This window comes from Camelus ferus, chromosome 22 (assembly GCF_009834535.1).
Source record: "Camelus ferus isolate YT-003-E chromosome 22, BCGSAC_Cfer_1.0, whole genome shotgun sequence".
Taxonomy (NCBI): Eukaryota; Metazoa; Chordata; class Mammalia; order Artiodactyla; family Camelidae; genus Camelus; species Camelus ferus.
The window spans coordinates 21,701,812-21,716,129 of NC_045717.1; the positions used below are offsets into that span (position 1 = coordinate 21,701,812).

Genomic DNA, 14,318 nt, shown 5'->3' on the forward strand with positions numbered 1-14,318 from the left:
AAATCAAAACCACCATGATGGGGATGGGGGTACAGCTCAGTGGTAGAGTGTGTGCTTAGCATGTATAGGGTCCTGGGTTCGATCCCTGGTAACTCCACAAAAAAAATAAATAAAGTAAATAAAGTGGACTTCTTAAAAAAAGAAAAAAAAAAAAGAAAAGAAATGAGAAAGAAAAAAAACATGATATAATGAAAAAGAATTTGAAAACAAATATGTGTACATGTATGTCTACGTCTGACTGAAACATTATGCCATACGCCAGAAATTGACACAACGTTGTAAACTGATTATACTTCAACTTAAAAAATTTTTTAATAATTAAAAAAAAACCACGATGAAATACAATGTCACACTCATTAAGATGGCTACTCTCAAAAAACAGGAAATGACAAGCGTTGGCAAGGATGTGGAGACACTGGAAGTATTGGACACTGTTGGTGGGAAGGTATAAGGTACAGCCATAGTGGAAAACAATCTGGCAGTTCTGGAAAAATTGCAGTCTAGAATTACCATATGATCCAACAGTTCCACTGCCAGGTGTGTAACCAACAGAATTGAAAGAAGGATTTTGAAGAGATAGACTGTGTTTATAGGAACATTATTCATAAGAGCTAAAATGTGGAAGTAAGCCAAGTGTCTATCGTCAGGGGAATGAATAAATGAAATGCGGTCCAGCCATACAATGGACTATTACTCAGCCTTAAAAAGGGAGGAAATTACAGCACCCGTGCCGAGGTGGATGAACCCTGAGGACGTGACGCTCAGTGAAAGAAACCAGTCAGAAGAGAATGAATGCTGTCTGACTCCACTTCTTGGAGGTCCCTAGAGGAGTCAGAGTCATAGACAGAAAGTAGAATGGTGGGGGCTGGGGGCTGGGGGAGGAGGTGTTTTTACAAGATGAAAAGAGTTCTGAAGACGGATGAAATGTAGGGAACAAGGCTTGACTGGGGCATGGGAAGGTCTCTGGGACACAAACCTCCTGCCCCCTTGGCTCCAAGTGAAGGAGCGACTCCCACCCTCAGTGCCAGCCATGGGTGGGGTGGGAGGCGTCCAACCTCTTCCTTCCAGCCGAGCAGGACCCAGAGCCCCCGGGCACCTGCTGCAGCCAGATGGTGGCCAAAGCGTCACTGCTCAATAAGAATGTGGATGATCGTGGACTAGGGAGGGAGAGAAGGAGAGAAGGACAGAGGAAGCAGGAAGGGCAGAGAGGGAAGGAGAGAGGCAGGCAGAGTGAGAGAGCGCACGCAGGGCCACCAACCCACCAACTACCACCCCGAGCTCGACAGACTCTAGCAAACAGCAGCGGGAAGTCTGTAACCATCCGTTATCTGCAACCAGGCCCACTCCCATCCTCCAGGGCCGCTGGGCTCTCACCACCTTCACACTGGACCCTAGCGACCCCCAAATCCTTCCAATAACTGTGGATCCCCACAGTTATGATTGAGTCAGACTTCACAACAGACCGACCCTGAGCGCGGACACATGCAGATCTACACAGCAGCTGGAAGCTCCTCCCCACCAGTTGCCAGAACACGGCTGGACTCCAGAGAAATAAACCCGACCCTCCCCGACAGCAGACCCTCCCGGGCCCCTTCCCTGAAGCAGCATCTTCTAAGACCTCAGCCCACTACCCTGACCCTCCCGCGCCCCACCCCCACATCCACAGAGGGCTGCAGCCTCCCAGAAGGACCGACACTCCGGGGTCCTTTCCAGGGTGCATGGAACCTATTCTTTTTCATCCCATTAGTGACGACCAGGTGACAGCTAGCCAGACATCAGCCATCAACAGCTGCACCATGTATGGGGCCAGGGGCCAGGTGTGGGGGGTGACACCCGCAGAAGGAGCAGAGACACACAACAGGCGGTCTGGATCACAGAGATGGGAGGAAGGGCGAAGATGGAGGTGAGGGGAGAGGTGGGCTGCAGGGAGAAGGGGGCTGCAGGAGGGACCCCAAAACAGATGTCAGTACGGGGAACTGAAGCCTGATGCTCTCACACACGGCTCCATGGGGCCTGCTCCTGGATGCCTTCTCCGCTAGGCAGCCCTCCTTGCCCCTTCCCCAGGGCAATGCCCTCCTCCTTGCTCCCCCTCAGGGCCACATTATTGGGGGAGACTGAGATGAGGTGGAGGGGGCCCTCCAATGAGGGGAGAAGCCCGTTCTCCCTCGCCCCCACCAGCCAGAGAGCAGGGGCTTTGGATGGGGAGACAGAGTGGCAGAAGGAGACAGGCGCAGGTCATGGTCACACCCAGAGAAACCCCAAGAGCCACAGACCCCCAGAGCCAGGGACCCAGAGAGAGAGCAGAGACAGGGAGAGGGGCACAGAAAGAGCTGGAGCTGGGGCGGGGGAGTGGGGAAAGCTGGAAGAGCGGGCAAAGGCTCGGAGACAGTGCAGGAGAGGGAGACTGTCCAGAGAGATAGGGGCTGCGATGGGCAGGGGGAGGTGGTCCGGGTGCGGGGTTCCCAAGCCCCCTCCCCCTTCCCTGGACATCAGGCAGCCTAGCTGGGCCTCACCCTGCCTGCGAGGCTCACCTCAGGGTGGCTGTCTCCCCGGCGAGTCCAGCGTGAGCCACATCAGCCGCGTGGGGCCTCACACTCCTCCGCGGTGGAGTCACCGGCGCTTCCGTAGAGGCGACACCCCGGCCCCCCCTGCAGTTCGTGGCTTTCCCCGCAGGACTGCGCCCCCCGCCCCCAACCTGGTGTCGGTCCAGGGAGCAGGTGCTGTGGGCTGGCTGGGGCCCAGGGTGGGCCACCAGGGAGCAAAGAGCCCCACCAGGAGGGCACACACAGAGAGGGACCGGCTACTCTAGCCACTAGGGGCCCAGGAAGGGGCCAAAGCTACAGCCTCTCATTCCAACCCTTTAAAACCCTTCTGCATAGATCCAGAGTGCTTGCTTAGCATGCGTGAGGTCCTGGGTTTCATCTCCTGTACCTCCATTAAACAAACAAACAAACAAACCTAATTACATCCCCCTCCAAAAAATAAATAGATAGATAATAATTAAAAAAAAAAAACAACTTCTGGATAGATCAACGGGGCAAAGGGAAGAGGGTCCTTTCTCTCCTTACATGGGGGACACTCTCCTGCTCAAACACCTTCTGTGGCCCCCATTGCCTTTCAGATCTTCTAATTCCTTGCTCTGGACACACCCCTCTCTGTCCAGCCTACCCATTAGAAGAAACTGTGGCACAGAACACGTAAGTAAAGGGCCCTCAGGAGAAAGTGATCTAAATCTTTAACTACAGTATAAGTTACCTGAGTGCACATCAGTAAACCGGGATGGAAGGCATCCCAGGCAGATGGAACAGTCCATGCAAAGGCTCAGAGGAAAGGATCAACATTTATATGTTTGGGGAACTCTAGAAAGAGGTGGAGGGACTTGATCAGAGGTGCTTGTAGGAAAGGTCCCATACGTGGCCCCTGGGGCTGCTGAACAGACTGCAGGGGGCCTGGAGGTGGGGAAGAGCCTGAGGCACACTCCTGCAGGCTGTGGTGGGTCCCAGAGCCCGGCGGATTTCAGGAAGAATCACCACGCGGTGGGTTCCAGCGGGTCTTGACTTGGGAACAGCGGCACCTGGTGGTCCCGGCGTGGGACTGCACCCTCCTTCCTTTAATACATTTTTTGCGAGCCCCGCGGAGTTCCCGGTGTATTCAAATATTTTAAAACTCCTTCATCTATAAAATAAGTTCACTTCAAGCAATAGTCATGTAATGAACCAAATCATAATAATGGCTGTAAGAGAAATGCAGACGGTGAATATTTGACTAATATTTGATGTAAATAACTGTCCAGTAACTACATGAACTTTAATAAAACTGAACTAGCTGCAAACAGTACAGTTCGGGAAGCCACGAAGTCGGAGCACTCGTGTACCACTAAATTTTCCTTCTTTACTCTTTAGTGTTAAAACAAGGGACAACATAAGGTTTCATAGGCTTTAAATCTTACAATTTTATTTTTCGACTATTTCTCAATAAAGCTGGAAAAATCAGATGAAGTAAATAAAAAATAAGTTTCCATCTTAAAGACATTATTCAGGTTCAGCACTACAGTCCATGTATGAGCTACTATTTACACTTGCCAACAAAAAAAGATTATAACTCATAATTTGCAATGTTTTGCTGTTTTAATAAACACAATAAAATCTCCAAGCAGTCATAGAGAACACAGAAGAAGAATATAAAATAATAAAATTATTGTTATTATTTGCTACCTGAGTGACTACTAAGTGTCCAACTTTGTTCTAATCACTTTACACATAATAACCTCCTTTCATCCTCGCCCCAACCTGTGAAGCAGACACCATTATTACCCCATTTTACAGATGAGGAAACTAAGACACAAGGATCAAGGTCATGGCTCAAGATTACACAGCAAGGAAGTGATAGAATTGGATTTGAACCCAGGCCAACTCCCTGTAGGGTGTGTGTTCTGGACATACTGACCTAGAATTGGTGTCAGGAGAAGGGTGATCAGGGACCACTTCCTTGAGAACATGGAAGTTTAAAAAGTAGAGGAAGGGCATTTTAGTCAGAGGGAACAGCAGCACAACTTCTATGTCCAGTCACAGACATAGAAAACTTATGGTTAGCAGAGGGGAAGGGGGTGGGAAAGGATAAATCAGGAGTTCGAGATTTGCAGATACTAACTACTATATATAAAACAAACAACAAGTTTATACTGATAGCACAGAGAACTATATTCAATATCTTGTAGTAACTTATAATGAAAAAGAATATGAAAACCAATATATGTATGTACATGTATGACTGAAACATTATTGTTATTATACCAGAAATTGACACATTGTAAACAGACTATGTGGCAATTTTAAAAATTATAATAATCCATCCTTTCAAAAAGCAGCAACATAGTGTCCAGCATAGGGTCATAAATTACTAGAAAAAAAATAAGTACATGGTAGGTGCTCAATAAATACTTCCTGAATTTAAAAAAATAAACATTGTATAATATCCTCCTGAAGGCCTCTTCCAGGAGTCAAGTTTCTATTCAAGCTGACCTTAAATGCTGCAGTTATGCAGAAACCAAGCCAGACTTACAGAGAGCAGTCTCAGGTACAATTCAGTGCATATCACGGTAGCACTGAACTGTGATCAAAGTTAAGCATGCCTGTGGTCTTAATTCCAGGCTCGGGTGGAACGCCTCTTTCTAACACACCCTGCACCCTTGTCTTGGAACTGGACCAGTTCTGGTTTGTCCCACGTGTCAACACCTGCCCAGGGTGGGTTGCTCTCACCCTGCCCGACTCGAGGTTCTATTGCTACAGCTTTGAACTATGAACCCTAAGTATCCACATCCAGAGAGAGCAGTTAGTGATTATTACAGGAATCACCAAAAGAGTCTACCGCCTGATGCTGTCTGAAGCAGCCCTTGTCTAATTTTCCAGGAGTCTGGCTCATTGGAAGTGTTTCTGGTCTCTTGATGTTTCCCCATAATGGGATGTTACCTCTTCCTCTCGGTCTATGCCAGCTCCTAGCTGCCCCTGCCAACGTTCCCTCCAGTCTTCACGCCAGCTTGACATCAGAAGTACCTAGAGCTGATCACAGCCACTGGCTTTGGGTGTCCTAAGGGAGATTCCTCTTTGCATGACAGGCCAGTTCACACTCTAAGCCAGTCACACATTTTGCTATGTGGTGCAAGAAGGGTGCAAACTTTTCCTCTGGGTTGTGGAATTTTTGTCAAACCGCGTCTTCAGGGAGCTCATCACAGAAGCTCCAACAATGTGAGAGCCATCTTTGGGATGGCAGAATCTCAGGGAAGGCATTGCATCTTGTGCAGGACCTGCAAGCAATCAGGTAAGGATGCAGAGATCACACACGGGTGGTCTGGGGGAAATTAAGAAAACTGAACTGCTTCCCAGCCAAGGGTTGGCCCCTGGGAAGGTGGGTAAAAGCGAGGGTTCAGCGGGCAGGAACTCGGGCCAAGAAGCAAGCATGAGAACGCAGGCCCTGGGAATTTGCAGGCATCTCAGGGAGGGCGCTGGGCTTCCCGCAGGTCGTGGGAGAGAGGCAAGCGCCAAATCTCCGAGGCCTGAGTAACCCTGGCTGACATCTGGATAACATCTCATACAAAAGAGCCTGTCCCTGCCAGAGAGCAGTAACCCCGGCAGGGCTTTCAAACACCCAGCAGGGTTTTTTAAAAGAGCTTTAGAGAGATTCTTTCACAACAACAAACTCACCAACAGCCACCCAGCTGGACACACCCCAAGACACACAGGTCCAGCATCCATAATAATAACCTGTTTCATGTGTGTGCAGTATGCACCAGGCACTGTTACCATCACTTTACACATAGTAATTCCTATAATTCTTATAAGTCCTTGGAGTCAATACTATTATCATCCCCAAGGCAGGTAGGGGGAACTGCTCCAACCCCTCCAACTCCCCTCACAGAGCGCCCCACGACCTGCCCGCATGCCCTCCCTGTGCTCCCCTCCGCCACTCTCTTGTGACACGCCCCCTCCTCACTGTTCTGCGAACTCACCAAGTAAATTACTGCCTCAGGGCCTTTGCACATGCTCTTCCAGAGAGGCTCTCCCGGCTGAAGCACTGGTCACCTCCTTCCACTCTTTATCCAAATGTCACCTTCAACGGGAGGCCTCTCAATCTAAAACAGCAACCCCTTCCCCGCGCACACATCCCAAGCACTTGCCACCATTGCGCATACTGTATACTTTTATTTCTTCATCCATATTGTTGGCCTGCCCCACCAGAGCAGGGATTTGGGTCTGTTTTGTCCCCTGCTATGCCCCGAAGTGGCTGGAATTGTGCATAGCACACCGTGGGTACTCAGTGTCTGTGGAATGAATGAAACCACAATGCAAGAGGACATGCAGGCAGGAAGAAATTGGGCGACTCACCCAAAGCCCACAATCCTTAGGTGGCAGAAGCCAGATTCAAGAGCAGACAGTTGAACTCCCAGACGTCCCAGTCACTGTGCTCCTTTCCCCTGAACACATCCCTGTGCACAGCCACACACACACATAACGGCTGACACGGACATATTCATAAATGCACGCAACAGCTTCCAGCCAAGGGCATCTGCATGGCCTTGCCCACAGGCACATCCCATTACTCGGGCCCACCCTCGGGCCCACCCTCAGCCCCACCCTCAGCCCCCAGGCTTCTGGTCCCCAGTTCTCACCTCCTCAAGACCCCAGACTAGCCCTTGGTCTACACCCTGGAGAATGTGCGCTCAGCCTCCTAGTGCCCCAGACTGCTGTGGTACCAGAGCGTCCGCACGAGGACCGGCACTGGCCACCCACCTGGGATCCGAGCTGGTAGTGGCCAGGTACGACGCCTCGCGCTGGGGAGGGAAGCCATGGGAGAGTTACTCGGGTGGCCAAGGACGCAGCCATACAAATCCCCTTCCCATCTCCTGGGCCTTCTTAATCGGCTGTGTCCCCATAGCACCCGCACCCCGGCGCAGTTAGGGTGCGTGATGCACCACTGTCTTTATGTCCCTTCCCCCATGAACTCAGGGCCTCATCCCAGCCCGGCTCCCCCTGATTCTCCAGCCTCCAGGACTGATGCAGGTAGCCACGCACCGTGGCACAGCCTCCTTTTACCCCCTGCTCCCTCGTTGCCTCCCATCCTGCCTTGGAGCCCGGATCCCTTCAGGCTCCACCCTCAACCCGAGACCCGCGCCCTCCCAGGTGCACCTTCACCTTCCAGGACGGGTGCACAGGGTTAGCACCATCACTGAAGCTTTAAAGGAAGAGCCCCGGACCTTGAGGACCGCGCCTCCTAGACCTCCTCCCAGCCCTCCTCCCAGCCCCCCCCCCCCAGAGCCCCGCCCTCCGGCCCCGCCCAGTCGTCTCCAGCTTTCTAGTGCGATGCACGTGGTCGAGCACCACCGCTTGGCGTCCTTCAGCCTCCAGGGCCTCTCCTGTTCTTCAGCAGCTCTCGGACCCTCCCAGGCCCCACTCCCGCCCGCCCCGCGTTCTGCCCCACAACTTCCACCCGTGACACACGGATCGCGCCCCACTTCCTGCACAGAGTGCAGGCATCCGTCCCTGTGGCGCAGGTAGAACTCCGCGGGTGCCGCTGCGCTGGTGCTGGACCGGGAAGGGGTTGGGAGCGCACGTGGTGCGGCCTGAGAGCGCCTTGCCACCCCGCGAACGCAGGGCCTGGCGCAGCCGGAAGGGCGCACGGGTCTTGCCCGCCGGGTGAAGTGCTCCCGGGCCTCTGCGCGCGATGCTGCCGAGGACCAGGGGCAGGTGCGGATCCCGCATCGCCGTCGCCTCCCCGCGCACGGTATGCACCCCTGAGCCTCGCTGGATCCTGCAGGGTCAGAGGGGACTTTGAAGCATGTCAAGACCTCGACACCCCCTTCCTGAACCCCATCCCTCTGGGCCGCAGTGGCGGCGTGCCTCGGAGCTGATTCAACGGCAGAGAACCTGATTTTAGCCAGAAGAGCCCCGGTCTGCTGGGCTCAGATCAGGGACCCCCCTCCTCTCCAAACCTACCTCTGACTTTTTAGAGACCTTATATGGAACTCCCAGAGGACTCCCACTGGTCCCCATGTCCCAGTCCGTGGAACCATACATGCCCTGAATAAACATGTGCTGATTTCTTACTGTGTTTTAGACCCGATGTTGGAGTTAACAGGATGAAGCAATCATAGTCTCTGCCATCCTAAATCTAATACTCTAGGGGAGAGAGGGGAGTGCGATGGACAAGGAAGAGACGAAAATAATAATGACAGACGGAGGTAAGTGCCACCAAAGAAATGAACAGGCAATAGTAAAAGGCTGGTAGTTGTAGCAGAGGTGTCATCTTCTCTGAAAAGGTAGCATTTGAACTCAGCTCTGAAGGATGATGGACCTCACCGTTCAGAAAGCCAAGGGAGAACATAGCAGGGGAGGGGGGGGGGCCTGCATATCCAACGGTCCTGAGGCTGAAGCACATTTTGCCCCGTCCAGGGCCTTGCACCTCAGCCTTCCTTCCTTCCCCTCCACTGACTCTTCCTCCTCAGCCTTAGAGATTCTGCATCGTCCTGACAATCCCTTTCTTGCCCTGCCTCTTCCTCACCCCCTCCCCTCCATCATGGATAAGTTTCTACAAAGCAGGAGCTAATCTCCATCAACAGGAGATTGGAATGAGATGTGGGATTGAGCATTGGGAGGGAAGCAGGCCTCTATTTGTAGGAGGAAAACAGGAAGTTTGTAGGATCCTATCTGAGGGGTCAGTGACTAAAGGTACTTGAATATCAAAATAGGTATCTAGCAAGAAAGATAACTTAAAATTGTCTGCCTTCCAGTTTCTGGGGATGAGAGTGATGCTTTAGGTTTGATTACACAGATGTCTGCATTTCTTAAAATTCAAGGAATGTACACAAAAGACTTGTCTGTTTCTTGCACGGCAAGGTCACTCTCCTCCCCAGCAACAAAGAAACAAAATATTGAGCTCTAGGTACTGATGTCCATGCTGAAGTGTTTTGAGGGGACAGGTACTGATTGCTGCATCCAAAAAGTAACACAGGTTGATGGAGGGGTAGAGGGTGGGAGGGAGGGAGTGATATGTGATAAAGTAAATAGAACAACACGTTAATTGTCAAATCTAAGGCTGGGCAGACCGCCAGTGTACCATTCTCTCCATTTTTCTGTATGTTTTAAAGTTGGTAAAATGTTGAGAAAATGTGTCTTCCCACAGCAGCTGCCAGTCATTTTTCTGTTCAAGTGGGACCAGCAAGGCTTCCCTTAGTTGGGGAAGGGTTCTTAAGGGTCTTTCTTAGTCCTTCAAGTGTGAAGAGAGTATTAGGAAGCTTTAGTAGATTGAGATGGGCTGTTGGTCCCCTGGGTGCTGGAGGAAAGGTGGGAGGGAGGGAGGGAGTTGGGGCCACAGGGAAGATACAGGACTGGGAGTTAGATGAGGTCTGGGTCAGAGTGGCTAAAGGCAGAAGCAGCATCTTCTTTCTAACCACATCTGCCACTTAAAAAGTGGGCAAAGGATGCTGTACACCTGAAACTAACACAGCATTGTAAATCAACCGTACTTCAATTTTTTTTAAATTGGGTAAAAGCTCTGAATAGACATTTCTCCAAAGAACATATACAAACAGCCAACATGAAAAGATGTTCAACATTCCTAATCATTAAGGAAATGCAAATTAAAACCACAGTGATAAATCACTTCACACCCACTGGGGTGGCTAAAATCAAAAAGGTGGATAATTACAAGTGTCGGCAAGAAAGCAGAGAAATCATAACCCTCTTACACTGCCGCTGGAAATGTAAAATGGTGCAGCCACCTGAGAGGGAGTTTGGCAGTTCCTCAAAATGTTAAGCATAGAGTTTCCATATCTCCTGGAAATTCCACTCCTAGGTATATAACAAAAAGAATTGAACTTGGGTAGTAAAGATCATACTTGTACAGAAATGTTCATAGCAGCATTATTAACAAGAGCCAAAGGTAGAAATAACACAATGCCCATCAGTGGATGAATAGATAAAATGTGCTATATATCCAATGGAATATCAGCCACAAAAATAAATACAATACTAATAAATACCACACGTGGATGACATCAAAAACATTATACTAAGTCAAAGAAGCCAGTCACAAAAGCTCATATATTGTATGATTCCATTTATAGGAAATATCTAGAATAGGCAGCTCTAAAGAGATGGAAAGTGTAGGGCTAGAGGATGGAGGGAAACAGGGAGTGATTACTAACCGGTACAGGCGTTCTTATAAGGGTGATGAAAATGTTCAAAAATCAGAGAGTGGTGATGGTTGCCCGACTCCATGAATTGTACACTTTAAATGGGTGGATTGCATGGTATGTGAACTATATCCCAAAGCTGTTAAAAGAAAAAAATAAAAAAGAGAGAGAGAGATGTGAATGGCAAGACTCCTAGATAAACAACAAGGTCCTACTGTATAGCATGGGAAACTAGATTCAATATCTTAAAATAACCTATAATGAAAAAGTATGTATCTGTATAACTGAATCACTATGCTGTACACCAGAAACGAACACATTGTAAATCAAATATACTTCCATTTAAAATAAATAATTTTTAATGGAGAATGTTTATACAATTAAGAAAGCAAAAAGGCAACCTATAGAATGTCAGACAATATTGGTAAATCATAAATCTGATAAGAGATTAATACTTAGAATAATGAACTTCAACAATCCAACAACAACAGCAAAAAGCAATTTAACTGGTCAAAGAACTTGAACAAGTATTTCTCCAAAGAAGATCTGCAAATGACCAGTAAGCACACAAAAAGATGTATCACATCATTAGTGGTTAGGGAAATGCAGATCAAAACCACAGTGAGATACACTTCACACCTACTCAGATGGCTATTTAAAAAAAAGAAGAAGAAAATAACAAGCATTGGCAAGAATGTGGAGAAACTGGAACCCTCGTGTGTTGCTGGTGAGACTATAAAACACAGCAGCCGCTGTGAAAAATAGTTTAACGGTTCTTAAAAAAATTAAACTGAGAGTTACTATATGACCCAGCAATTCTACTCTTGGTAATATACCCAGAAGAATAGAAAGCAAGGACTTAAACAGATATTTGTACATGACTGTTCATAGCAGCATGATTCACAATAACCAAAAGGTGGAAATGACCCAAGTGTCCAACGATGGATAAATGGGTAAATAAAGTGTGGTCCATCCATACAATGGATTACTAGTCAGCCTCTAACAAGAATGAACTTCTGACACACACTGCATCAAGTATAAAACTTGAAAACATGGAAAACAGATGTAAAAGGACACATATGGTATGATTCCACTTATATGAGGTCCCTAGAAGAGTCAGATTCACAAAAACAGAAAGTAGGACAGTGGGGGCCGGGGGCGGGGGAGGGGTGGGGAGTGAGTGTTTCGTGGGGACAGAGTTCCTGCTTAGGATGATGAACAAGTTCTGGAGCTGGACGGTGGCGATGGTGGCATGACCTTGAGGATGTACATAACACCACCGAATTGTAAGCTGAAAAATGGTTCAAATGGTCAATTTTATGTTATGTAATTTTACAATTAAAAAAAAAATTTTTAAGAGCCTACCGCCTACCATAGCTCCCTCCAGTCTACTTCATGGAATCTAAACTCCTCCAGCCCTCTGCTCCGGCCAGCCTGGGCTCCTTGCCTCTCACTGTCTCCCATCCTCCTCATATTCCCAAATCTGTCAGCCCTGCCTTGCAGACTCACAGACCTGCTTCCCCTTGAAAAGCTGGGGCAAGGCGGCGTGGTGGGGCTGTCCTGGGACCGGGGACAAGGCGGGCGTTGCTAAGCAAGCTGGTCTTGGGGCAGGAAACTGAGGCAGGAAACTATCCTTAGCAGTTAGACGCTCTTCCCAGAGGCAGCCACAGATGCAGCTGGAGAAGCCAGAGGTGGGGGAGGCAGAAGCGGAGGCGGGAGCAGGGGGCTGACCTTCGGAGTCTAGTCCAGGACCTGAGGTCAAGGTGTCCCAGAGGCGACGCATTTCCTCTGCGTTCTCAACTTCCGCTCAGCTTCCCGGTCACACTGGCAGTAACAATGACAGCAGCAGTAATAAAACAGCCCGGGGGCAGCCAGCCCTGCCTCTGCCTCTGCTCCCTTGTGCCTTTCTAGACTGCGCCCATGAGGACACACAGGGATGAGGCCTGCAGTGACTGAATCCCTGGGGCGCCCACAGCCGGATGCCAGAAGAGGCCAGAGCGGGTGCGCAGAATGTCGAAGGTGAAAGGCCAAAGGGCGGCTACGCTGGAGCGGCTGCAGGAGAGGGCTGGGCAGAGGCCTGGCAGCCGGACTGAGGGGCCAGGCCAGCAGTGCATGTTTACGTTCGGAAGAGCAGGGCCAATCTGCTGCCTCCCACTGCGACCCTGGACTGGGGGAGGGGGGCCTCCACGTGGGGGATCAGATGTTTCTCTCCTGAGCTAATCTCTGGGCTTCATCCCAGGGGGACTCCGCAGCCTTCCCAGAAGACACGCCCACCTCTGAGAACCCCCCCCCCCCAAGACATCAAGAGACATTATTCAGGTCAAGAATCCTGCCTCTCCGCCCATCCCCCCGGAGCCCTGAGCATCCCCACAAGCCCCGCCCCCAGCCCTGCCTGGGCTGCCCCCATCCAGCCTCGCACTGAACTTCTAATTTGGCTGCCCAGAGTTTGCAACCCCACTGGGCCACCCCAGAGAGAGCCGTGGGACGCCAGCCTTGTTCTCAGTGCCCAGGTCCTGGGAAGAAGAGGAGGAGGAGGAAGAGGAGAAAAGCTTTGATGATTGGCCAGGAGTCTCTGCCTGAAATTCCACCATTCAAGTTTCCCCTTTGGGTGATGGCAGTGCATCCTTTATCTGTTCCAGAAACCTCCTTGGTCCCCCAAAAATGCTTCAGAGGGAAAAAAATGCCAAGGGGGCACACAGGTTCCAGAGAGCTGTGCAAAGCACGTGAGCATAAAAGGCTCTGAGAAGATCTGCACCGAATGGCCCCACTCAGCTCCGCTTAATCCCCACGCTTGGCCCCAGTTCCATGCAAGTACTCTGGGCATCCAAGGCCCCAATTAAATGCCCACTGTGACAGCCCAGAGGCGCAAGGGGGGCCATCAGGCTGCAGAGGGAGTAAATCAATTAGGGTGGACCCGGAGGGAGGGTATGTGGGGGACACAAGTCTACACGTCACCCTCAGTCAGAGACCAGAAATGTCCCCAGGGCACTGGTAGAGGGCTCAGCCCTCTCTGCCACAGCTTTACTCCTCGTTCTGGCTCCCAGCTGTCTGATCAAACCCCGAGTCTTCCATCCAAGACTTCAAATGCCCCCAGAGCTGTGTTTCCTGCTCCCCACCCCCAGCCATGGTGGGGGCCACCGTGCCCATCAACAGAGCTCTAACAGAGACACCAGGGCATTGTCACCAAATGACCACGTGCTTACATTATAAAGATCGGTGACCACAGTTAGACTTTCACAAACACGATGCTTCCCTGACAGTGATGGACACTTTCGTGTATTATTCCTGACACCAGGAGGACAGCGGGTGGGGATTGGAATCATGGATCCAATGTGATCCATCATGGGACAGTTAGCAGCTGTGTGATGCCAGAGCGGTGAATTAAACTAGCCAGATCTCATCTGGAAAATGCGACCAGTTCATCACTGCTGAGCATGGAAATTCTATGAGATACAGAACTCAGCGCCTGGCCTGGTCCTGGGCTATTCCAACCTTCCTTGGAGTCTTTTGTCCCACCCCTGCCCACAGCCCTACAGGGCTCCCACCTCCCTTAGGGTAAAGGCCCAAGTCCTTCCCAAGGCCCATAGGGCCCTGCACAGCCTGTCCCCTCCCTCCCCTCCCCTTCTCCCTC

The 14,318-nt window shown here is 50.4% G+C and overlaps 1 protein-coding gene and 1 long non-coding RNA gene across 4 annotated transcripts in view; one reads left to right on the forward strand and one right to left on the reverse strand.

The window, feature by feature from the left end:
- Positions 1 to 4,728: 4,728 nt before the first annotated feature.
- LOC116659104 lies at positions 4,729 to 12,792 on the reverse strand. Of its 3 annotated transcripts, none has more exons than XR_004314412.1 (6): positions 12,419 to 12,792; positions 10,700 to 10,826; positions 10,274 to 10,343; positions 7,166 to 8,304; positions 6,506 to 6,817; positions 4,729 to 5,803 (listed from the first exon to the last, which is right to left on the reverse strand). It is a non-coding gene; the product is annotated as an uncharacterized LOC116659104 (long non-coding RNA). The 3 variants fall into 3 exon arrangements; XR_004314413.1 differs by having other exon boundaries at positions 10,241 to 10,343; XR_004314411.1 differs by having other exon boundaries at positions 7,166 to 10,343.
- Positions 12,793 to 13,527: 735 nt separating this feature from the next.
- Positions 13,528 to 14,318, forward strand: part of ADAMTS10 (ADAM metallopeptidase with thrombospondin type 1 motif 10) — a 14,221-nt gene continuing 13,430 nt past the window's right edge. Inside the window, exon 1 of the mRNA XM_032466371.1 lies at positions 13,528 to 13,612. Within this exon, the coding sequence (XP_032322262.1) occupies positions 13,528 to 13,612 (85 nt within the window). The remainder of the gene's footprint in view (positions 13,613 to 14,318) is intronic.